We start from the raw sequence: 27,130 nt of genomic DNA, 5'->3' as shown, positions 1-27,130 counted from the left end.
AAAGTCCGAAAATCCGGACCAAACAAGGTAGGTGTGAAAGGGCCCTAAAAGTGACAACAGCATAATATATAATACCTGTTTATGTGAATCAAAGCACAAAAGAAAAACAGAAAATCACTCACTGCTCTTGACTGAACAACTTTAGTAGCTTTAATAAGTAACTTAAATACTGCTGTTAAATGCCCTGGCGAGGAGAATAACATGGCGGACTATAGAGCTGGTAAGTCCCGCCCCTTCCGTAAAACCCCGCTGGACCTCAAAGTTGAAAAACCGTCAATGCAAGTGAATGGGAGAAAATAATTATTTTCCGGTCCCGTTTGAATTGTGCCATGAATGTGAACATATGTTGTCTGTGAATTTTTTATATAACTTTTCATGTTACGAGTTTGACAGTATATGGTATGATTCTTCGGCTAGCAGTTGTGGAAAAGACATAACGAGAAAGACTACATGTCGCCTATGTGACGTCACCCCATAAAGTTGACTTACCCGTGGTTTTCACCAACTTCAACGATTTTGTCCTCTCCCTGAAAGAAGGCGGTGAAGTGCACCAAAGACACAGCCATGTTTAGCGGGATCCGTGAGCTAGTCCGTGTGCTAGTGGTGTTGACGTTTCAAACGCGTCGACAGTTGTAGTCCACAAAGTGCTCTCACACAAAGTCTAACCGTATCAAACTTCTACCCGCTAAATTGTATCATTCTTTACACGAAAAGTTATATAAAAAATTCACAGACAACATATGTTCACATTCATGGCACAATTCAAACGGGACCAGAAAATAATTATTTTCTCCCATTCACTTGCATTGAAGGTTTTTCAACTTTGAGGTCCAGCGGGGTTTTGCGGAAGGGGCGGGACTTACCAGCTCTATAGAGCTGGTAAGTCCCGCCCCTTCCGCTAACCCCATAATTTTTCGTGTGAAGAATGCTACAATTTAGCGGGTAGAAGTTTGATACGGTTAGACTTTGTGTGAGAGCACTTTGTGGACTAGCCTACAACTCTTCGCTGCTTTCGACGCGAATCTGAAGAAAGAACAGCCCATTTGGTTTGAATGGTGACATTTGGGTACAAAACACACAGGCATCTCGATCTGTCTCCATAGATTATCGCAGCATTTTGACAAGTGGAGGGAAAATGTGTTATGGGGTGACGCCACATAGGCGACATGTAGTCTTTCTCGTTATGTCTTTTCCACAACTGCTAGCCAAAGAATCATACAATATACTGTCAAACTCGTAATATGAAAAATTATATAAAAAATTCACAGACAACATATGTTCACATTCATGGCACAATTCAAACAATTCAAAAATAATTATTTTCTCACATTCACTTGCATTGACGATTTTTCAACCTAGAGGTCCACTTGGGGTTTTACGGATGGGCGGGACTTACCAGCTCTATTTACAGCTTACTGAGGGGAGGAGCTAAGCTAATAGGGCAGATTCCGTCGCCAGTCAGATTTATGGGGAAAATAACAAACAGAGTGGGTGTGTTTTTTTTTATTTTTACTAACAATAGGGTGCCGTGGTTGCATACGCACACTGCAGACTATTATGTTCAAAAACCATACAAAAGCAAATTTTGCATAATAGGTTCCCTTTAAAAGATTATTCTGAAAATAACACACTAATGAAAGTCAAGGACTGTGGCTTAAGCTTCATCCATACAGAAGCTAATGCAGGAGATAGAGTCCTTCATAATGACCATCCGCTAATGCAGGACTGTCACTCAGCAAGCATTTCCATTAAAAACAGACTTAATCTGCCTTTAATAGCCCTTCAGCAGTCTCATCTGAGCCTAATCTGAGACTCCAATAACTTTATAATGAATTAAAGAGACCAGACAGATGGGACATTTTCTGACATGCTAATGATGCTCTAAATGCTATTGTGATATCACAATAAAGGCCGCATCATATACCACCATTGTGTTGTTGGATTAAGAATTTGCAGTACACTGTAAAAAAAATATTTTACGAAGTTGTATTACTGAAGTATCTTTTACAAGAAATTACTATTTCAGTCTTTCTACTTCATGTTTAATTCATTGTTACTTACTGGTTCTTTCCCAGACTTTAACTTCACGAGTTCACACTTACAAATAAGTCGGATAGAATAAAAGGTATGCATATTTGGCATGCTGGTATTCGCCCCGAACCCAGAGTACTCCCCCCGTATTCCTGGCTGTGGAAGGAACAAGCCAAGAGTGAGGAGTCGGGGTGGTGGAGGGATGCTGAAAAACCGTTGAGGAATGTAGAAGAGTCGACTGAGTGAATATATGAAGAGTTCAGATGCAAAAGCCTCTAAGTGCCATCTGAAATCTTCTTCTAGAATGATCATTTTTATAAAGCTTGTATATTTACGTTCAGTAATTTCACTTAAATGACAATTAATAGGAAATTTGCATTGCCATTTAATTGAAATTATTGAACTTAAATATACGAGCTTGATAAAAATGATAATTCTAGAAGAAAATTTCAGATGGCACTTAGAGGCTTTTGCATCTGAACTCTTCATATGCTTCCTCTCATGCTGATAGGATAGACATGATGATTGTTGATGACAAGTTGATTGGATTGATTATTTGAAAGTGCTCCTTCCGAACTTGAAACATCATATAGTGCCGGCCCAGATCCGGCCCACATCTGATACACATGGAATCCACACGTACCAATGTGGGCCGGAACTGGGCCGACACTATGTTGCTGTCTGGGTTGTAATTATTTGTGAAATTTACTAGCAATTTCACTACATAAGTGTAGCCATCAAAGAAAAGCAAAGAAAGAAGTGCTTAGGAAAGAACAGAAAAGATGAGGTAAAAGACATTCTCATACCTGTTCGTCAAATTTGGTGGGCATATCTGCCAGACTGCTGCTATCCGTTAACAGACTGAGGTCGAGCTCACTGGGTCCTATGGAGAAAAGCAAAAGATACAATCAAGCTCTAAGAAAAGGCATTTGAAAGAAACATTGTATTGAGGTCTGAAAGAGGAAAAATACAGCAATTACAGCAAAGCCTTGTGTGAAAATAAAGACACTCTTGTACCTCTAACTACTCTCCATCACTGAAACTAAGTGCTGACGGTTCTTTATTGTTCTTTACCAGTAATTGCTAAAGGAACTCGGGAGTCCTTTCGGTAGCGTAGGCAACAATCACAAAGGTTTTGTTTCCTATATGTTAATTAGTCATTAATTTGTGGCATGAGTACATGTTTCACCAGAGCAAAGGAAGAGTTCTGAAACTGATAGTGAACTGGCTTCTGTCTACACAGATTCTTGGATGTTTCATTGTTGAGATGGTTATAGTCATTTTCACTTGTGATGATTCTCTTGACATAATGTATTATTCGTTAATAAGAAACCCTTTTAGTACTTCGTAAAGGAAAGCCTAGATTAGAAAATCCCACTGAGCGCACATTTACACCACAATGATGTACTAAAAATGGAAAACAACGACAACGTTGTCAAAAATGATCCCCGTTCACACGGATCTGCGAAAACGACAAAAGATGCTATATTCTGCTGCCAGGCCAGTAGTTGGCGTCACTCTATGTGAAGAAACTATGTGCTTATAGACTGAACACGAAATACATTGCGCATAATGTCAATGTTTTCACAAATTCATGTTTTTGTAGTTTACATGGTGACGATAATGGTATCATTTTCAAAAACTTGCACATTGGAATACGTTTTCAAAAGTTTTCATTTTCAGGACCCCAAAACACTGTTGTCGTGTAAATGAACGACCAAAACGCATACAAAGTTGAACGTTTTTAGTTTAAAATGGTGTCGTGTAAACGGCCCCTAAAACTGATGAACAGTAGCTTTACATAACAGTATTTGGGAACCTTCTATACCAAAATATCACCAAGTCAATTTTTAAAGAAAGAGAGCACAAAATGCACTTTTCAAGCAAAACATTTCACCAAAAAAGTCTGTTAACACTACAGAAATACAAAAGACAAAAGCGCTTAAAAGACAAAGGTCAGTTTTCAAAAGGGACAATTTCTGCTTGTCAAACGTTAGTGTATCGTGTTCATAGTTAATCTGATGCATTACACCTATGGTTACTCTGATAGAAGCAGTGATGCCAATTATTTTCAAAGTAGCTAAGCCTGCTCAAAAAGTCGCTAAATGTCACTAGATTACGTAATGTGCCAACTGTCTGCACTCTACATCTGTTTTCTCTCCTAATCCATGCTCACATACTGTATTTTAAAGGGGTGGTTTAATTGCCTTTTCACAAGATATGATGTTTTATTAACAAAGTTCGGGAGGAGCACGTTCAGATAATTAACACAAGTGGAGAGCACTCAGCAATCAATGGTAAGAGGTGTATATACTGTATACATTCAGCAGTCTTACCTCGATCCATTGACAGTTTTGCAGCATCCCCCCACCACCCCTTCTCCACACTTCTAGTCCTAAACACTTGCATACGGGGGGAGTACTCTGGGTCGCCAAATACGCATTAAACTTTACATCCTCAAATTGTATGTAAGTGTGAACTCGTGAAGTAAAATAAGTCTTTCATGTCCCCAGAGTGTGTATGTGAAGTTTTAGCTCAAAATAGCCCACAGATATTTTTATATACAGTATATATTAACAAGTTAACCAGCACTCCAAAAAGTTGGCAACACTGGATAGAAAATTGTTGCCAGAAATTGCAAAAAGGGATCAGAAAAGTAAAGTTAGTTCCAAGGCTCAATAAATAAATGTATTATAATCCTCGGAATAAACAATTCTTCCATCATGTACTCTAGTTTGTTAACCGAACTATACAGTAACTATACGAAGCAATGCAGTGAAATCTCTACTTCTGCTTCCGGAATCAGTAAACATAACATCTGGATTATAATTAATATTTATAATTAATAATTATGATTATAATTATTACAATTAAAAACTGGAAGATTGTAAATTGAAATTTTTTTTTTAAAGTTCCTGGTGCTAAAACTGGGAGAGCATCACATAAACAACTTTAAGCAATTCGAGTGAAACAGGATATTCCACAAGACGTTTTTTTTTCAGTATGTTGTTATCAGAGACTTCTTATTTAGAAATATACCTTATAATAGCCAGAAATATTCTTTGCAAATTTGAAGGGTGCTTTCACACATTGGGCCCTATCTTGCACCCAGCGCAATTGACTTTGTACACCGACGCATGTATCATTCCTATTTTGCACCCGCGCACAGCGGACTTTTCCCTCCACAGACGCACGTCGGTTAACTAAGAAATACACTTGCGCTCCCGGGGGCGGTTCAGCGCAAAGAGGAGGCGTGTTCCGGCGCAAACGTTCCCTCATACTATTTTGCAGGTTTAGAAAACAATTCCGCCACTGACCGAAAAAAACTAGTTTAAAGTCAGTGGCGCGTTGCGCATGTTATTCATATGCTATTTTAAGGGCGCATGCTTGGCCATAATCAATGTAGCGTGTGCACAACGAGCATACACTTTGATTCTCTCATCTACACACAGACGCATCAGGTTTCATTTTTGCAAATCATAGCCTACATTATTACGATAGATAGATAGATAGATAGATAGATAGATAGATAGATAGATAGATAGATAGATAGATAGATAGATAGATAGATAGATAGATAGATAGATAGATAGATAGATAGATAGATAGTTATTATAAAAGCATACATCTAGCTTACACATTTACCCAAATTATCATACGCCTGTTTAACCAAAGTTAATTTGGGTGTGTTTCTCCATCCTCAACGTCCCTGACGAGAACATCGGTCTCCTCGGCTGTGAACCGCTCCTGGCGCGCGCCTGGCAAATCCGCCGTTATAATAGGAATCCACTATAGAACAAGCGCGCCTGCTCTTAAAGGGAATGTGAGATGTCGCTCTGATTGGTTTATTTCACGTTACGCCCAAACCACACCTATGAATAATGAAGCTACTTCAGACCAGCCCATTTTAGATTTGCGTCGGGCGCAAGAGTCATTTATCCTGCCGGTATAATAGCAACAGCGATCAAAACCCGCCCACAAAGTTACTTGCGTTTTGCGCTTGATACTTGCGTTCCAGATCGTTAAAATAGGGCCCTAGCACTTTTGGTGCACACCTGGGTTTAACTGACGTCAGAGTTTGGTTAGTTTGGATCATATGAACGCAGTTTTCCGAACTTCAGTGTGCACCGACAAACAGTACCTGAGTTCACATAAAAAGGCTGGTCTGGGGTACGGTTTACGTGAACTCTGGTACGGTTCGCTCCTGATATGAACACAATCGTACTAAATGGCGGAAGTCAACCGCTATGAGGTATGATTCGATAAAACAGTGTGTTTGTGTGCGTCTCACTCACTTTCCTGACAAGCGTGACTGACGCACTGCAAGCAGAGAGAATGTGCTCGCCTTCATGGAACAAGCCAAAAATGGCAAAATATTTAGTGGTCTTTTAATGGTCTTAGCCATTTTAATCACAAATCACTGCTCAGGAAATTAGCAAGAATTGCACAAATACTGTAGATAAAGTACCTTGGCATGGAATAGCCTTCCCCAACTTGGTAATTTCCTTACCAATAATTTGTGGTTAAGACAAGTAAAAGCCTAGTGTATATCCCAAAATATTCAAAAGCATAAAAAGGTTCAGATTTAAGAAAGTTAAATCTTATTTCTGTTGGTTTCATTTATTTAAAAAAAAATGATTATGCCAAAGTGTTTTCAACCATTCATTGAAATTTTAAGAGAGTTTTGTTCATTACAATCTATAGACAGTCAATTTGACATGGAACCTTCGTCACAGGGGTCTGGCTTCAGCCATGTGGTCATGTTTTCCATAAAAGCATCTGTTCTGAGTTCTGATTCAGCTCAGCGCTGCACTTCCACAGGCTAGAAGAGACTGATACCTTTTGACATCGGTCGCCTCTGTTATCCACTGACAGCTTCATTCCCTGTCCCCCAGTGCTAAACCAAACGTGGCAGCATCTTCCCATACAAAAAGAACAGGCTGTTTCAGCCTACTACCCTTTTTCATACTGCTTTTTCTTCTGAATGAGTCTTAGGGGAAGAGCAGCTGTCTGTCCTCATACTATGAAGTACATGTGGTGGGATTATATATTAAGGGAGAGACTTTGCACCTGAGACCACAGGAAGTAATGGAACATTTCTTGCCCCAGTAGGATTGTGAGTCACAGATATATATATTTGTTGATAGAGACGTGGCATTATTAGAAGAGCGTTTGAGGGATCGTGCGAGTGGGCGGCAAGGTTATTCCTGTGATGCAGTACCTTTTGAACTCTGCCACTTTTAATAAATGAACATGCCTGACGTATTTCTATAAAAGGGCAACAGACTTTCAGAAATATGCTCTAGTCAAGATCAGGCACCATTATGTGAATAATCAAACTTGATGGCAAGAAAAACATTTCAGTGAGGGACTGGGAGTTAGTTTACATGAGGGGGTGAACTATTCGACAACCAGTAGGGGCTTTTGCACCCTATAAAGTACCCACGTTTTGCCATGTTCGCTCTGCAGGAACTGGGAATGATTCTAGTTCTCGGAACGTCTTTGGGGGGGGACTAAATTAGCTAGAGTAGGGTCTAACCCAGCATGACAGGAACTGCCAGTGACGTAAATGTAGGGCTGATTAGCCGAACGCATGCGAAAATCTGGCACCCAGCATTTTTAAAAAGCCATGTAAACAGTTTATATCCTATTTACTATTTACAGTTTATTTACTCCACGAACATGGAAAACATCGACACATGGACCAACGCCGAAGTACAGGCACTTCTCAACCAATCCATCATGACTTTGAAGGAACCAGGCGAAACATGATTATGTATTTTTGCTCAGCAAAATATAAGCATCTTAGCGACATTGGGCATCAACCACACGGCAAACACTATAATACTTTTTCGTAAACTGTTTACTTTCTTTGTTTAACAGTTCTATCTAAAAACGTAGGAAGTAAAACTGTCAAACAGATTGTAAACTAATGAAAACGGAGAATGTGAGCATTCAATCTCAGCTGTCAAAATAAAAGTACGCCACGCCATCAAATTAAAGTCCCACACAACAACCAGAGCAGCAGGACGTAAGTGACGGCCACTTCAAAGTTCCAACTGGCCGTGTGAATGCAACCAGGAAAATGGTCCTATAGGGGAACATTTAGTTCTCGGGGGACTGCCCTGGTAGCTAGTTCAACTACCAGGTGCAAAAGCCCAGAATAATGCATCACAGAACTGGTTTTACTAAGTTCACACTTTTTACGCATAATGCTAAGGGTTCGTGTACAGTGTGAGCAACTGTGTGATGCAAATTTTGTCCTTAGCACAGTATGCACATACTGTATACACACAACCTGATTTTAAGAGATAGAAAGTTAGAAAGTACCCGCATTTGTACAACGGGGTGTAAAATCCGTATCCCAGTGCTCTTTGGATAACTCGACTCATAAAAACGTATCAAGCCAAGGCACTCGAGAGTTTAAGTAAATATATATAAAAAGTCTTATGACACCAAAGCTCATTAGCCGCAACGCATCGGTGTGCGGTTATCTGTAAATTTATTTGAATTGTCTAAGCCATGATGAAATAAAGTTTATATATATACTTAAACTCTCGAGTGCCTTGGCTTGATACGTTTTTATGGTTATTAAGATGAGTTAATAGGTCATAACTCATGTCAAGAGTTTGCACAGGCACTGGAAGTTGCAAAAAGTTACAAAAAGTATTCTCGTCGCTTGATAAACTTAAGGTTGAGCCACTGTAGTCACTTGGACTATTTTAACAATGTGTTTACTAACTTTTTTGGGATGGCAGATATCGATTACATAGAAGCCTATGGAGGAGTGAGCCAGCTCTCAGATTTCATCAAAAATATCTTAATTTGTGTTTCGAAGATGAAAGAAAGTCTTACAGGGTTGGAACAACATGAGGGTGAGTAATTACTGACAGAATTAAAAATTTTGGGTGAACTAACCCTTTAACACTGGAGTTCTATTATTAATATCACAGTTCGATGACAGTAATAGGAGACACAGAACATTGTTTTTTCAAATCACTGTCCAGTGACGTATTTTTTTTTTCTGTCAGCATGAAACAGATAATGACACAAGATTCATTATCAGCAGGGTTAACATGGCAGGCGGGTGGAGGTGTTATTAACCTATGCTTGATTTGATCTGCAAACACCACAGACCCGGTCTATAAAGCCAACGGCTAAAAGCTTGACAGAGCCTCATCCGTCTCTGATGCAATAAAATTAGAAGTTGCCCTGGTTTCCAACAGAATTCCACTAGCGCACAATGCCATGTAATTAACACTAGCACTATTATTATGCACTGTCAGTGTAATGTGGCACATGCATTGCAACTGGTCGCCTTCACTAAAATTAACAGTTGCTCATTATCAATGAAAGATTAACTTTTTCAAAGGTTTAGATGTGTGCCAAAAACATTGCACATACATTAAGATTGAAGAGTTTGGGGGTCAGAAAGATTTTTTTTAAGAAATTCACATTTTTATTCAGCAAGAATTCATTAAATTGATAATTGTGACAGTAAAATAATAAATAATAAAAAAAAAATTTATCATGGAAAAAATATATAATGGTTTCCACAAATATATGAAGCAGCACTACAGTTTTTTTCACAATTAATAATAATAAGAAATGTTTCTTTGGCATCAAATCATCATATTAGAATGATTTCTGAAGGATCATGTGATCCAAGTAATGATGCTGAAAATTTCATCTTTGACAACACAGGAATACACACACACACACACACACACACACACACACACACACACACACACACACACACACACACACACACACATATATATATATATATATATATATATATATATATATATATATATATCTCTCTTAAGATTTAAGAGTTTGGGGCTATGTTCACTTCTGAAGTCTTCTGGTCAAGTGCTCCTGATCATGATTAAATGCCAGTATATTTAAACATCATCAACTGCATCCTGTCAGCATCCAAGAAGTGTTTCTGCTCAACATCTTTCTTCAGCTCACAGCTGTTCTAAGATATACCTTCATCGCTACAAGTCCTCCTGAAGGTGGTAAGGTTATATCAGGACACGTAGGACAGCTTCAGAGGCCTTCAGACGCTGTTATCTCTGGCTGTTCTGACTCAGGTTTGACAAGCTTTGCATGTGTTTGATCAGCTGGGTTGGGTAATCAGTGAACTTATAAGTAGAAAGTATGCAAATCTGCTCAAATCTGATTGGGCCCATCACACATTACAGGTTTTTGCATTCCATCTGTATCATTTAACTGTTTACACTGCCATTTTTTATTTACCTCTATTACCTTTATTTATCTTACTGTTTTTCAGAATCTCACATCATGAATGCCACATTTTTAAGATGTCATGTCCAGTTAAAAGTAGTTTGACTTTGAAAACCCTGTCTCGAGACCCCTGATCCATTCTGTTGTGCTCAGTTGAGTTGTTTTTGAACGCAGCAACAGGTTCTACCATATGTGAACGGATTCTCACAAAGGTGGCACTTCATGCTTGAACCTATCAGATGGCAGGAAAACAAAATTAATTAAAATGACAAAATTTACTGGTCAGGCAAAAATAAATAATAAATAAATAAATTATATATAAATATATATAGGCCTATATAACATTTAATTGCTGTTCCATTTCTCAATAGACACAGTTCTCCTTATCAACTTTCAGCTTGGTACAGCAATTAATTTCACATCCAAAATTACCAAAAAATGCTCTTATTCAGCTTTTTGTGTATTATGTTAGGTTTTTAACTTAGGTTAAACAGTTTTGAAAAAATAATGTAAATGTGTTAATTGGCCTGTTGGTACATGGTGTTTTGGAGGTGTTTTTATAAAAAGTGGGAAATGAATTCATGTCATTTGAAAGTAGTCACTGAATGCATTTTGTGCAAAAGCAATGGAATATTTTCACAGTTTAGCCCACATACACTGCTGTTGTGTTCACTGTGTGAAGAGTTTTGAAAAAGTGACCTAAGTATTGAGAAATTAGTCCTAGCAATTAAAAAAAGAAAAAGAAATGTGTTGTCTGAGCAACTACAGCAATAAGTAGCCTAATTAAAGACGTTTTTAGATTTTAGGCAGAACAGCTGAAAAAATATGAATATATTCACTTAATTGCTTATGAACTTTGACCATTAGGTGGCGCTGTTACCAAATTGACGTGGCGTGGTCAGTGTGAGGTGAGAATGACGTATGCAAAGTTTGGTGTCAATATTCCAAAGCATTGCAGAGTTACAGCCTCAGAATCAGTTTAGCATCATGCCATCAAATTCACTGATGACGGTTTGGTTAATTAAAAATGACCAAAATGCCAATGAACCATACCGAGTTTCGTAACGATAGCATTTTATGACAAAATAGGAAAATTGGGTATCATTTGACTCTGCATGTTGCACCGAAGAGACCAAATTTATGATTTTTGGACAAACCGTTCAGAAGTTCTAAGCTAAAAAAAAAAAATTCACATCTCCTGACCAGTAGGTGGCGCTGTGCCAAAACACAGAATGTAGCCTCAGATCATTTTTGTGATGACCCGTACGAAGATTAGTCGCAGATTGGATACTAAATGTTCTTATTGCTGTTTTATATGATAATGGACTGATCAAAGATTGAAGCCATACATCAATTTTAACATGCTCTTCGTCAAATTAGTTCAGTGGTGTTATTAGAGAATGGTTTCGTTTATCAAAAAACAAAACAGATTTTAATAACTGTTTTGCCATCATGGTCTGACGATGACGTGAGCCAATTTTGGTGAAAAACATGTTATTTGCATGAACGTAAGTACAACTTCGGACAGAGACTCCAAATTTGGTGTGTTTCAGACTGTTCAGTCTGTCCTCTATCTGTGTGCCAAATTTAATCATTTTTCCACAAGTGGTTCTATGGGCTGACTGCCATAGACTTCCAGAGAGGAAGAAGTAGAAGGAGAAGAAGAACATGAACACTAACGGATACAATAGGTGCCAACGCACCTTCAGTGACTGTCTCTAGGGTTAATGCCCATGCTGGACTTAGGACTTGAAAATCAGTATATAAACTTCAAATGAGAGATTAATCCTTTTTTTTTTTTTCCATGTAAAAAAAGGGAATACGATTGATAAACAGATGCTAAATTAAATATGTCTGAAAATATTTTAGATAGGCTTCAGTTGCACATTTATTTAGTTGTAATGTGTATTTACTGGTATTAAGACCAGTAAGTTAGAGGTTGAAAGAGTAGTCACGTCTCTGAAGTCCTCAAGGGCTAAGGCAGGGCTCTCAAGTGTCACGCATTGAGCGTGACAGTCACTCATTTCAGTCTTTTGTCACGCACTCCCGCCACACATTGTATTTCTCACGCGGAAAAACTATTTGTAATATATTTAATATGCCGCAGCGCCCAAATTTTCTCTGGCCGCGCCGCTCTCACTATGGAACCGGCAGGAATCAAGCACTCCCCTGAATTCTTAGTCGAGCCTGCCACTTATCAGCCAATCAAAAAAAAAAGAAAGGGGCAACACAATAGCCAATCAGAAAATAGCACTATTGTATCTGTAAGATTTAACGCAACAACCAATGAAAAAAAAAAAGCATATCCCGAATTGTTCACGCGATTCTACTATTATCCGAAAGTTTGGTTCACCCACAGAGGAAACCTCTGGAGCTCTGAGCATCACTATGAGCACAGAGTAAGTCATGATCTCCTGTTTTAATGTTACAACAAATTCACAACTTGTTTGACAGACAGTGACAACTTGACTGCTGTTAGAGAATGTTTCCCAGATAATTAGCATCAGTTTTTCATGAGTGTCTGTAACTTAGCCAACACTTTTACAGCCTGTTCACTGACAACACCTGCTCAGAACAAGCAGTCTAGGCCTTGTCATATTTTCGTCATCACACGATGACTGACATATTGTCACATTATAAACATCTCTCTCTCTCCAAATAGGCTTAATAATTTTATTAGCAGTAAATAAATTAAAGTGTATTGCATAGTCGATGTTATAGGTCACTTGGATAGGTCACCGGATGGGGGTTTGGGGGGGGGGGGGGGGGGGGTGTCACTCTTGCCTGTCTTCAAAACTTGAGAGCCCTGCTAAGGATATTCATGGTAAGGACAAACTTATACTGAAACAAATTAGTTCTTCAATAGTTAACCCTCTATAACACATATCATTAATAGTTCATTAGATCAAGGGATATTCCCTAATTCTTGGAAACCAGCGGTTGTGGCTCCTATATTTAAGGGAGGCGACCCTCGTTTAAAGGAGACATATCATGCTTTTAAATCGTTCCTTTTTACATATAAATCATACATTTGTAGTTTATATAAAGCGGAACTGCAATGCTTGGGTCTGAATTCCTCATTATTATAGCTCCACAGGCCCCTTTGTGGTTCTGAGAGCAACTCGTTTTGGTGCGGTCTCTTTAAATGCAAATGAGACACTTCATACCCCGCCCCCTCTCCAGGTTGCAGAGGTGACACTCGGTTCAACTCCACCCCGTTCGGCCATTTTTGTAGTTTGATAGCAGAGATACGATTATCTAGCGGCACAGAAACTTTTTATTCACACGTTATTAACAAAATGTCAACAACGGAAGACTTGTCCAGCCAGCCTTACATGTTCGAGCCAGAGTCGGAGCCGGAGCGAGATGAAAATGAAGACGACGAACCTGCAGAACAACGTCTTCATATGGATGTATCGCAATGGTGTGTTACTGTATTTACACATGAAACTTTGGTCTTCCGACCTTTTACCACCGTGTCGTTTTATTTTGATTAATATGTGCGAGGGAGAGAGAGCAAGACAGCGTCTAGTTTGGAGACGGTGTCTTGTTTACACTTTCGCCTGGCTCCGAAGAGAGAGAGTGAGCGCGCGCGCGACCGGGTCTCTCTCTCTCTGCTCGTTCTTTCAGTTAAACATGCGCCCTGTCACAAGCGCGGCAGTTCATCTACATTAGACGGTGTAATGAAGCGTGTGGGTTACTACATCCAACAACCGAACATTTTAACTTACCCTCTCGTAACTTCTGCATCTTTTAGCTTGGACTACAAAATTGCAGCGAGAAATAAAAATGGCGGATTGCTCGAAGTGTTGGGCTGGAAGTCAATGTCCTTATTTGGCAGTTCCGCTGCAAATACTGTGACGTAATAGTTCAAAAAACGTCATAGATAACAGAAAAATCGGAACAGGTTGAAAAATATGACCAAAACAGAATATAAAGATATCAACGAAGCACCTGAAGAGAATAATTTCATCTTTTCTGTACTTCTAAACACTCCAAATATACAACAAAATGCATTTAAGGGCTAAAAAAGTGGATTTAGCATGATGTGTCCCCTTTAACTTGTAATTATAGGCCCATCAGTGTCCTACCTACAATATCAAAGGTTTTTGAAAAACTGGTGGCCAAACAAATTATTGATCATCTTAATAACAGTTCTTTCCAATTACATCCGATGCATTTTGGTTTTAGGGCAAATCACTCAACAGAAACGGCAACATGTTACTTTATAGAAAAGGTAAAAGCATTAATGGATAAAGGTGGAGTGGTAGGGGCTGTATTTCTTGATTTACAGAAAGCATTTGATACTCTAAACCATAATAATCTTTTGCATAAACAACTTAATTTTGATAAATTTGATCAAATCTTATCTTTCTTCCCGTTCTCAATTAGTAAAAATTGATCATTTTAAATCTAATTTATTATGTCTATCAACTGGTGTTCCACAAGGCTCCATACTGGGCCCAATTCTGTTTAGCATGTATATTAATGATTTACCCATGGTGTGTCAACAATGTAATATCCCAATGTATGCTGACGATACAGTAATTTTCACACATGATAAAAATGCAGAAGAGGTTGCAAAAAAGTTGACATTCTTATCTAAAATTAAATGTGTCAAAAACTGTCTGTATGTTCTTCCCTAAAAGACTGATACAAAGCAGGATATTGTTATTTCAGGAGAGAGATTACAGGTTGTTTCAGAATGTAAATATCTATGGGTACATCTGGACTCCTGTCTTGGTTTCAAAACCCACATAAAAAAGGTTTGCAAAAAGGTTAAATTTAACTTGGTTAATTTTAGGTTTATTAGAAATTCTTTATCAAACGAGGCTGCAAAGATATATTTTCACTCTATGATTCTTTCTCATGTCACATTATTGTTTGACAAGCTGGTCTAATACACATTTGATAGTTCTAAAACCATTGGAATTATTATGCAAACAAGCACTTTAGATAAGAAAACAATTTAGTTTTCATCATTGTCACATTTTAAATAAGTATAAATAATTTTTTATAAAAAATATATTTTAAATATTAAAAAATGTTTTAGTTCATAAGATTATGCATGGTTTGGCTCCTCCTCCTCTGGCTGATTTTATTCTATTTAAATCTACTGAAAACAGAGTAACAAGAGGTGCAATTAGAGCGGATTGTATAATTCCACGTAGGAAAACTTTCTTTGGTCAAGCTGTTTTTTTTCATTCAGAGCACCACACTCAATTAGAGAATGCTCATCATTAAACTCATTTAAGCATCATTTTAAGAAATTGCTTCTTCATAATCAACAATGTGAACATTAATGCTGCTTCCTCTATTATTATTATGAATAATTTCATTATAATTAGTAATATTTAACTCATAACAATGTCTTTTTTTTATCTTTCTTTTTTATTGTGTGTATATATATATTGTCTTTTTGTATAATATGTTTAATTGTATTTTACAGAGTTGTTTACAAGTTCTAGTTCTATTTTTGTTGTAATGTTTGACCCTTTTTCTAGTTTTAGGCCTATTAACATCTGGCAAAGGGACTACCAATGAAAACTAGCCTTCGGGCTAATTTGGGTACATTTACATTCACGAATGTTGATTAATGTACACTGTCCCATTTCTAAATAAATAAATAAATAAATAAATAAATAAATAAATAAATAAATAAATAAATAAATAAATAAATAATTACAATTGGTTTATGAATAATTAATTTTTTCAATCTTTTCTATACAGTTCAAAGAATATAGTTAAAAAAACACACACACAAAAAAGATAATATAAAACCATTCAAATATTTGCTTGTTTGCAATTCCAATTCCAATATACTGTGTTATGTTAGCTACAGTAGATACATACATTATTACATCAACTTGCTGTATCCAGTGTGAGATGGCAGGGCCCTGACACTCACGTTAATAATTCAGCAGCAAGTGAAGGACAAAAGTTTAATACAACACACAAACAGGGGACAGCCCCTGACAGCCCAAATCCATTTAGGCCAATTGATTCAACCCGTCCACGTCTTTTGGTGGTTTTCAGCCACACCAAGCAGCACCAGGGAACACTTCACCTTCATGTGGAAGTCTGCCACCTCTTCACCTCAAGGTCACATGGCCCAGAGAGACTGATAGCAGCATTAATGCCTGCACTTTCACACAGACCCCTCACCCACCGACCTCCTTATTCATCCTCTAATCTCTCACTTGTAAATAAACAACAGTTTCAACTGACGCAGACTTGACAGCGTGATGCATGGGGAGCCATGGATAGTCTATTTTGAGCTCTTACGGGAAAACTTTCTTGCAGTGACTTTGCAAAGACCTTTGAGAGAAGGATCAAATTCACTCTGGGTGCTTTGGTGTCGTTCAATGTGGCACGGGATCAAGAGCTCTGTGATGTGCGCTTCCTTTCAGGCCGAGGAAATCTCGAAATGGGATTATTAATTCAATCCAGTGTCTGGAAAACTTTCATTTAGTGGCTGGGAAGTCTAAATCTTTTTCACTACTTTGAAAAAGTTTGTTATACAGACAATTTGAGTTTCTGCTACTCTGAATAACACAGAAGACAAAAATAGCCTCTGAAGTACATCTATAGACTTTGATGCTTTACTTCTGAAATCCCCATCTTAATCTTTGTAAAGAGCATGAAACTGATTTTCTATACAATCAATTACAACTATCTTCAGCCAATTTATCCTGACCACCTCTGTTGAAAAAAACCCACCTCAGTGTAAAATGGTTTGACAAACACAAATTTCTTTCCTGTTTTGACATGTTTCCTATTGAAACAGAAAGTTCAGATTGGACATCTTTGTTTAAATAGCTATTGCAAAGATGGCTTCTCTCAAAATGTAATATTGCAAATAAGTTAAAGCAGGTCTGCTTTAAGATTTCATCTGGCATTGTCCAAGTTGCTAAATATGCTTTAATAACTTTCTAAATCATATTTTATGAAAATATATGTTAATAACCATTCGTTATGAAAATAAGGGAATTGGATTTATTGCTAATATTTTTCTATAATAAAATCTCATAATTGTAAGCACAAATTTGTACACACGTTTGTGCACCAGTTTTAAAAAAAAAATTCTAGGCTAATAAATATAGTATATATATATATCCCTCAGAGAGTCTTCGGTCACTTCTGACCGAATAATTTTCTGTTTTGATTTTTAAAAAATTACAACTTTATTTTTTTTATTTTTTGTGAATTTTTTGCACTCATCGGAAGGTTATGATACTTGGTGACTTTTATGGCATTAGGTATGTGTATACAAAAAAAAATTGAGGTCATGATCCGAGCATGCTAAGTGGTCGTAAAAAAAATAGTCACACTCAGTGCCTTCGGTCAAAAATGACCGACCCATAGGAAATGAATGGGAAATTTACAAAAACACAAAAATTATCTGAATTTTTGTCTGTACAATCTACAAATCGGACACGATTCTAAAAAAAAGTACACTGCAGTAAAGGGGTGACACTCTACAACATCAAGAGTGCAAAAAATTCACACCCACCCACACATACAAACACACTTTTATACACATACACACCAATAAATTCAGATTACAAAAAATCTGTTTTGAATTTCTAAAAATCACAGCTTCATTGGAATGTTACGAAACTTGGTGACTTTTCTGGCATTAGGTATGTGAACACAAAAAAAAATTGAGTTCATGATCCGAGCATGCTAAGTGGTCGTAAAAAAATTAGTCACAATTTTGGTCTTCGGTCAAAAATGACCCCCATAGGAAATGAATGGGAAATTGACAAAAACACAAAAATTCGCTACAAATCGGCCACGATGCAGAAAAAAAGTGCTCAGCAATGAAGGGGTGAAACTCTAAAACATCAAGAGTGAAAAACATAACATAATTATTATTAATAATTATAATTAATATATATATATATATATAATTAATATAATAATTATTAAAATTATTAAAATAATAATTAATAAAATGTTATAAACCTTGGCAAAAAGTATTATTTGAGAATTTCTAAAAAAATACAATCAATCCACATCTTAAAAGTAAGTAATTTGGTCCAAAAACAACTAGAATTCACAAGCATCTCCATTTAGAGCTATTACAGGCATCTAGTGGTAAACCCATGCAATAACATGATTTATTTAATTTTATGTTTAATAAATTGATTTATTTTTTTTATTTTTATTTTTCTGAAAGCCTAGTCTCTATTTTACCCGAAAATACCGCATAGAAAAAAAATAAAAATAATAATAATAATTAAAAAAACAACAACATTATTTTCAATGGCAAAAAATGGACTATAAATATTGCATAAATATTAATAAGTTCAATCAAATTGTCTCAAAATACTAAATTAAAAAGAATAAATATTATAGAACAAAAATAAATTGCATTGGTTTTTACTGGGATGGAGGAAGTTTCATTTTTAGGTGTCCGGTCACTTCTGACCGGGAAGGCACTCAGTGTGACTGCTAAACGAAGACTCTCTGAGGGATATATATATAAAATATGTAAGGGATAATGTATAGAGAGGCGGTCGTTATAGCGAATAACAACCCCGACAGGCTGAACAGGACCCCGACGCGAAGTGGAGGGGTCTTGAATCAGCCTGAAGGGGTTGTTATTCGCTATAACGACCGCCTCTCTATACATTATCCCGCTTATTACATGGCTACCTACAAAATAAATAAATAATTTGACACGAATTATTGATTTAAAAAGGAGTTTAATGATTTAAAAACGAATGTATTGCTTCCGCCAAAGAAAATAGTCCGTTCCGCGTCCATAGCAACGCGCTGTTTTTCATGGCAACGGTCTGTTATACTTCGCAGCGGTCTGTTATCAAGAAATAACAGACCGCATTCTACATTAGAATTCAACCAAGCCATGTAATAAATATATATATTAGGGGTGTGCAAAGCAGCCCTAATATACATATATTGAGGGGGGAAAAGTATTTGTATTTGTATTTGTATTCGAGTAAAATTCAAAATAGGTGTAAAAATCCATTTTTTTTGCGTTACACTTCTAATTTACGTTATAGTGTAAGTATTCTTTAATTATATCCATTATAATAATTATGGATATGCAATATTGGTTGATGTTTTTCCATAAATCCAGCAATGAACATGTAACAAGGAACGTCATTGAAAAGAAAATAACATAACAGCCATTACCTACGTTAACGTTACTCTTCAACAGCCTATTGTCTAAATTACCGAGCTAACAGAGCTACTAGTGTTGTCACGGTACCAAAATTTCAGTATTCGGTACCAATACCAGTGAAAATCCACGGTTCTCGGTACCAATTTCGGTACCAAAGCTTAATTTAGATTAAATTTACATATATTAAAGTGTATATCACGGTTACAAAGATGGAAACTGTAGTATTAAAAACACTTTACAATAAGATTCCATTTGTTAGATAACATTAGATAAAATGACCTAACAATAAACAATAGTTATATACTGTCGCAATTATTCTCCTTGGGGTTCATTTAAAAATACATTTTTAAAATCAAAAGTTAACATTATTTATGTTAACATTATTTAATGCACAATGACTGAAGTGAACAAACGTGACCAATCAAGTGTTTGTATTAAATAACATTCACAAACATTAATTAATGTTGTAAAAATATATTGTTCACTCAATGTGTTGATGTTAGATGCGCATTAAGTAATGTTAATGAATGGTATCTTATTGTAGTGTTACCAAATACAGGAGATAAAACGTGTTTTATTTGACTTGGCTGTACTTTTATTTAATCCAAAACTGCATTCATATTTAATTTTAAAAGGGCTTTTTAAACCTGCTAAGAGTTATCCAGCCAATAATAAGCCTAGAACTGCTTTTCTGATGGACTGATATTAATGACATGATGACGGCTTTTTATTTCATTTCTCATCTCCATAAATATATCTAAAGCTAATGCAAGGGCTAGAAATCAATTAATTCTTTGCTGATACTTCCTCGTCATCATGGAGAGCGCAGTTCGCACCGCGTCTGTCGTTGCTATGCAACCAACATTGGCATGAGGTACTTTCCATAAGATCATCTCTCAATGCAAATCAAACTAGCTTTTAGGCTAACTGAAATAAAACCATGCCAATCTCTAGGTATGGTGAAGGCTATGTGATGATGTGGGGCTATTTTAATTCCAAAGGCCAAGGGAACTTTATCAGGATGCATAGTATCCTAAAAAAAAATTAAAAAAAATACTTACAAATAAAAATCTGCCTGCCTCTATGGGAATTTAACATAGGGGTGTACTAACTTATGCACCCTGTATTTTAAGGAAGAACATTTATTTATTTACGATACATTATTCATTCACAAAGAAAACTGGTGTCCTAAAAGGTTGGATTTTTCCTAATTTTTTTAAATTAAGGCATTACGTTCAATTTCCAAAATATGATTTTTTATTCCTCTTTTTAGTCAACTTTAGCATAGCATATATTTAGCGTATATATTATTTTACAGTCCCATACAGTAGCAATTACAATAACTGGGTAATAACTATAGGTACTAACCTTTAGCCTACACCTAAACATAACCCATATAGTTCTATATTAAATTACAGTACTTTTATTAGGTTATTACACTGTAACTACACTGTAATAACTGAAATAAAGTGCAATCAACAAATTTTTATATTGTCTGTATGCTACAATGCCTTGTATATTATGTACTAAATATGTAAAAAATATTTCCTAGTAAACATTTTCTAGCAAAAGTTTGAGAATATTCATACTATCAAATTCAACAATTATTTTTATAAAATTGACAAATAAAATCCACTTTTAGGAGTACACTATCACAGAGATGGCTTCAACTGTAACAGATATGAACTAAAATCAAACGTTTCAGGTTTCCAAGCATGATCAATGTTGATCTTATGATGGATCTTATAAAGGAATGAAGTATCTTTACCTGCCACAGGCTCTTTGGTGGGGTACAGTTTGTTGTCGACTGTCATGCTGATGTCACAGAAGACTTCCTCTTCGTCTCGATCTGCATCAAGCTGTATAAACGAGAAAGCACTTGTGTCAGGCATTCTGCGTTCTTGACAGGGTAGACAGAAAAAAATATTTGGCCCTAAGCACATTTTACTGTACCAAATGTTATTCTGTTTTGATTAACTGGACGGACAGTTAAGGGGTTACATATGCTATTGATTTTACTAAGTAATAATAAGCTTTACAACAATACATACATATATATATATATATATATATATATATATATATATATATATATGGGTGGGAGACATATAAGCCTGAAAAAAGTTTTTATTTTTTACTTCAAATATTAGGCATAAAAAATATTGAGTTGTGCTGTACTGACTCTTGCATTTCCCACAATATATGTGGTCTTTTAAATTTTGTATTTGAAATTGGATTTATTCACCAATTTGTTGCATTCGTGCCTAAAATTGTCATATGGTGTGACATAAAAGTTATTCTATATAAAATTAAAATGGGATATACTCTCCCTAAGTAACTAACTTCAACATAAATTGTTTTCATTACTCTTAAGATTTAACATTTATTTTGTGCAGATTCATTAGATTTTGTATTGTTTTTCTAAATCATCATGCAAAGTAAGTCATCTCTTCTCAGCCTTTCCAGATATTTTAGATTAATTGTGTTAAACCCGGTTATAAATCTATGAAAATGCTTGTGACTCTTGCTGATACTATTTCTCTTGTGTTCCGTTGACTTTTTTATGATTTATAATTAAGAAAGTATTTTTACTGGCACAATTCTGAATGTCACACCAAATTATATAGTGTCACGCTATATGATGAACTGCACCACTCCACAATTTGTCAATGCAAAAAACTGTATTTTATTTGCATTCAACATTCAATTAATTCAATTCAGTTAACATTAATAAAAAAACATACTAACATTGTTTTAAAACTTTTAAAATTATAAGAAACTCATAAATATGAGTAAATCAAACACCATCTCACTTCAAGAACATTAAATTAAGTATAAAATTGAAAAGAAATACATTAATTGTATAGGTAATTTAATGTTCACCATTAAACATTCACTATTATCATTGAATATGTTTCAAATAGTTATTTATTATCATTAAAAAAGGTGTATGTAATATTGTGTGACAAATATATCATATGGTGTGACTTAGAAAAACAGTCACACTATATGATACAGTGTCACACCATATGACGTTTTGTTCTGTTAAGCTAATCTCTTGGTTAACTAAAAACAGCTAGCTTATACTTAGCATGTAAATTGCCACATGGCAGGAATGATTTTTAAGAATTAATAAGTAAAATTCGTATAAAAGGGTTTCATTTTTATGTAAATAATGTCACACCATAAGACACAAAACACTGACCACTAGTGAGCATATCAGATACAGAGCTTTTTAATTAAAAATTAAAAAGCCAGAACTCAACTCTTGACCTTGCAAACCACTCCAGAGATGGCACTGCAACTTCCTGGTTGAGTGTGGACCTCTTCATCATAATGATGTCCAAATTATTGCCCGTTCAAAATATAGATTGCAGTGTCACACCATATGATGCCCATTTTACGGACAAAATGTATTTGGCCAGAACTTGCTTTAAAATCATACACCGACATCAACACTTTCTGTGTCTGTTGAAATGGCCTAATTCTGGTACTTAAACTGTAAATCTATCAATTATTTATACTTTGCTGATATATATTGTCATATTAGTAAGGTCACACATATCCCGGACAGTCACACCACATGACAATTTTGATGTTTAGATAAAAATTTGAAGTAGAGGTCTTTATACACCAACTACAGCTATGGTATGCTGTAATAATATCTTGTCAGAGGAACAACATGAAGATATATATTTTTAACAAATACCCATTTTTATTAGATTATGACATCATGGACGGGTAGAATTGCATGTCATGTCTCCCACCCATATATATATATATATATATATATATATATATATATATATATATATATATATATATATAGTTGCAATCAAAATTATTCTACCCCCATTGTAAATCAGGTTTATTAGCAAAATGTACAGACTTTCAGCTGTTTTGCAATGAACAAATCAAACAAAAGTAATTGAAATAGCTCAACACAACACGTTTCAAGTGGTTTCCCCAAAATCCAACTGAAAATGCAACTTTTGATAACCTCTGCAGTCTCAAAATTATTCAACCCCTGAATAGAATCCCTCACAACAGCACAACTCTGCAAAACAGGTGTTGTCTCAAGCACATGTTGTACAGTGGAACAATTTAGTTTTTTCCCCTCAGTTGTAGCTTCCTTAATAAACATATCAAAAATGCCAAGATTTATCCCACAACTATTTACAGAAACTATTACACCGGGATGACGGAGTTGACATGTTAAAGCTGTGACTGCATATACTTCAACATTGTTTGTATACAATATAAAAATATATATAAAACTTTCAGGACTATGTATCCTACTGTGAGATCTAGAATGAGCATAGGAAAGGGGTCCTCAGAGTTAATGACCATGACATTGCCTGATTTAATTGTTTGAGTTCACACAAAGTTAGAACACAACCTTGATAGGCATTTTTTTTTTATGTAAATTGCCATTGTTTGGCAGTTTTACATTGTGACCTCATGCTGAGGACAGGTTAAATTACATGTATTTTCCTAGTATAGAGCACGTATTTAAAACAATATTAAATCAATGCTTTTAAAAAGAAAAGCAATGAATGTCCTGAGATGTAACTTTTTAAGTATTTTTATTTTGATGAATTTCTTTATTTAGAGATGGCTTTTCTGTGTATGATGTGTCTTGTCCCTTATCTCAAGAATCAGTGATATATATTGTGATCATACATTGTATGAATTTTGTTTCAGTATAATGACTTTCATTAGGTGGCTCAACACGATCACGTAAACAAGATAACAAGATTTCAGACAGCAGGGGTGCATCGATCTAAGGCTTGGCCAGAGATGCATTCATTTGGAACCATGGTGTGATTCATCATTAAAAGCAGGCTTCTTCACAATCTAACCATTACCTTCATTAATATTGTAAAAGTATAAAAGCAGAACATATACCTACACACTTAAAAAAAAAAAAACCTTTACGACACACTTCACAAGAACCTTTTCTAAGTAATGCACCGTGACAAAACAAAAGTCAAGAAAAAATATGTCTTGAGAAATGGGGAGGCGAAGCAACGACCCCCTCCAACCTGTCTGAATGTTTCCATGACAACAGACTATAACGGGCCACAGCGTCGCAGGTACAGCGTGGGAGTGTCCCTCGGGCTTCAGAAGAGTGTGTACCTGTCATGTCATTAGATTGGAAAGATTGGATACACACAAAGGTGTTGATTATTAGAAATTTATTGGGTTTTCTGACCTTTCCCGCCTCAAAGACTGTGGGCCAAAATGTACATGTCTAGCCAAAGCCCACCTTCTATCTATTTTTTTTATTTATCTCCATATAAAAGTACTGTGGGGTCTTATTTCCATATTCCTGACTTATTTCCATACTTTAAAACAGGGGCGTCACTAGGCCCTTTTTAGGGGGGCTTTTAGGGGGGCCCTAAACTTCTGCCCAGCCCCCCTAAAAAATATTTGATTAATACATTTTTGATCGCTTCAGTCCCCTTTAAAAAAACTCATTTGAAACGGCGGCAAGCTGCGTCAAGTTTCGGCTCCTCCCCTTATCTGAGTCTGCTTGGATTTAGCGCATTTTTCAATCTGCAGAGCGAACATCAGAGAGTACAAGGTGTGTCGTGAGTGCATTTATTGATAGATTGCTATGATATTACATCTGCATCGGTGCAGTTCTTTGTCATAAATGCATTGCAGTTTACATAATGTAATGTTACTGGAGGAGCATTGGGAGCAACACGGGACGGTTCGGTTTCTCATCCAATACCAATACGTTTCGCTGCGTTCACCTTCAGCCCTTATCACAGTGTGATAGTTGTTTTTTATTCCTACAAAAATGAAGCGATTAACACCCATGAAAACATACTTTAGAAAATTTATTTTAAGTTTTAATAAAAAACATATTATTTTGTATTTCGGCATTACATTATGCTGCCATGCACAGAAATGATTAAAGACACACATCATTGTCTGAAAGCACTAGATGGCCCAGAGAGAGAAACATCATTATTATTTTGGAGTTTTTTGGAGTTATTTTGTTTTGTATAAATAAATATAGTTTTGTATTAAGTAATAATGAATCAGGAGGAGTGTACATACATATATTAGAGTAAGAGTAGAGTAAAGGGATTGGTGATTTTCTTTTAAGTACTTGATTTATAGAAGTGGCAAATTGATAATTCATGTTGTTATTTTTAATAAATAGAAATAAATACAGATTAATCATATTGCCAATAGACAATTACATTAATACACGTTTAGCTGGTTAGTTAAATGATTTGAAATTAAATAGATTTTCACGGGGTGACTTGATGAATAACCAACCGTATTGTTGATTACAAAGGCTAAAAAGCTTGAAAAATAAAATAATTTATATTTCATTGTATGGACTTAGTTACCTAGCTTTCCTGGTAGCTTTGTCTGAGAAAATGATTCATAAATCTATCAGTTGACCCTATGTTTACTTTCTTCACTGACAGACAAAAATGAAAAGCCTATATCAGTCAAAGCTCAGCTTTAGGAGGGGAAAAGACAGAGCAAGAGAAAAACAAAGAGAAAAAGAGTGTGATGCTGATGAGGTGAGAAAAATAAACAGCTGCCCGCACATGGTTTTAAAGCTATTGTCATCCAATTTTTTTGGCCTTCAAAACATCTTAAAATGCACATATGTAGATCAGAGAAATCAAAATTTTCTTGGGGGAGAATGCCCCCGAACCCCCCTAAATACCTCACATTCGGGACCTCAGTGATTATAAAACCCTGCCATATGCATGTTACTGGATGAATGAATGAAACTAGTTAATAATCAGCATTAGACCATAAACTAACTTTTTTCTTTTTTTTTTTTTTACATCATACCCTCATTGGGGGCTGAGCCCCCCTAAAATGAAAATCCTAGAATCGCCCCTGCTTTAAAACATTATTTGGTACATGTTCAGAAAACATTGCAAGCATTGCATTTGCATTCTTTAGGTATTCCTGAGCATACACTAGAAGTTAGAACAAGGAATTGGAACAATTCATTTTGATTTGATCAAAACCGATCCGATTATTAAAAAAAAAAAAAAAAAAAAAGACATAAATGTATAGAGAAAATTTGCACTTTACCAACACTGAGGCTTTACCAACACAAAAAATCTGAGTTATGGATAAGAAATGAGTCAATAAATACATTTATTCTTGATCTAATAAAAAGGATGTCATGTCAGCAAACTAACACAAAAATTTCACAATTCACATAATTAAATAATTCAAATGTAGATGTCTGTCACGTATAGGGAATTAAAGCAAAATTCTAAGTATATATTCTTACAAATATTCAAAATATGCATTATAAATTGCAAGTGGGAAGGAAACAACAACATTTAACATACGTTGCTCATATGGAGACACACGATTATAAATAATGACGTAGAAATTCAACGTTCTGTTAAACTTTTTTCATATAAAGAGTCCAATTGTTTCTACTGTTGTGAAAGTGCAGGACTGAAACAGTCTCTAAAGCACTCTTGCTGTCATCAAAATGTATTATTACATTCTATTATAAATGCACACAGTTTGTATTGTTGTGTTTGCATTGTATTTACATTTCAATAGTGTCAGAATGAAGCTGTGCTTAGGCTTTAGTCACTCTCAGCTTCACAAAACAGTCTTTGATATAGGTCAGCCTAATGGTAATTGTAGCCATTCTCTTGTTTTGTTTCTTAAAAAAATCATAAA

At 35.7% G+C, this 27,130-nt stretch overlaps 1 protein-coding gene across 2 annotated transcripts in view; it reads right to left on the bottom strand.

The window, feature by feature from the left end:
* The window catches only part of ak5 (adenylate kinase 5), a 106,023-nt gene that overhangs the window by 16,347 nt on the left and 62,546 nt on the right, over window positions 1–27,130 (bottom strand). For both annotated transcript variants that reach the window (XM_079877121.1, XM_079877122.1), the window contains exons 7-8: window positions 21,207–21,297; window positions 2,838–2,914 (exon numbers count right to left, since the gene is read on the bottom strand). In XM_079877121.1, the coding sequence (XP_079733247.1) occupies window positions 2,838–2,914; window positions 21,207–21,297 (168 nt within the window). The remainder of the gene's footprint in view (window positions 1–2,837; window positions 2,915–21,206; window positions 21,298–27,130) is intronic.

The sequence above is a fragment of the Squalius cephalus genome, assembly GCF_949319135.1.
Source record: "Squalius cephalus genome assembly, chromosome: 7".
Taxonomy (NCBI): Eukaryota; Metazoa; Chordata; class Actinopteri; order Cypriniformes; family Leuciscidae; genus Squalius; species Squalius cephalus.
Note: the sequence above shows the minus strand (reverse complement) of the source record. Positions and strands in the feature narration are given on the sequence as shown.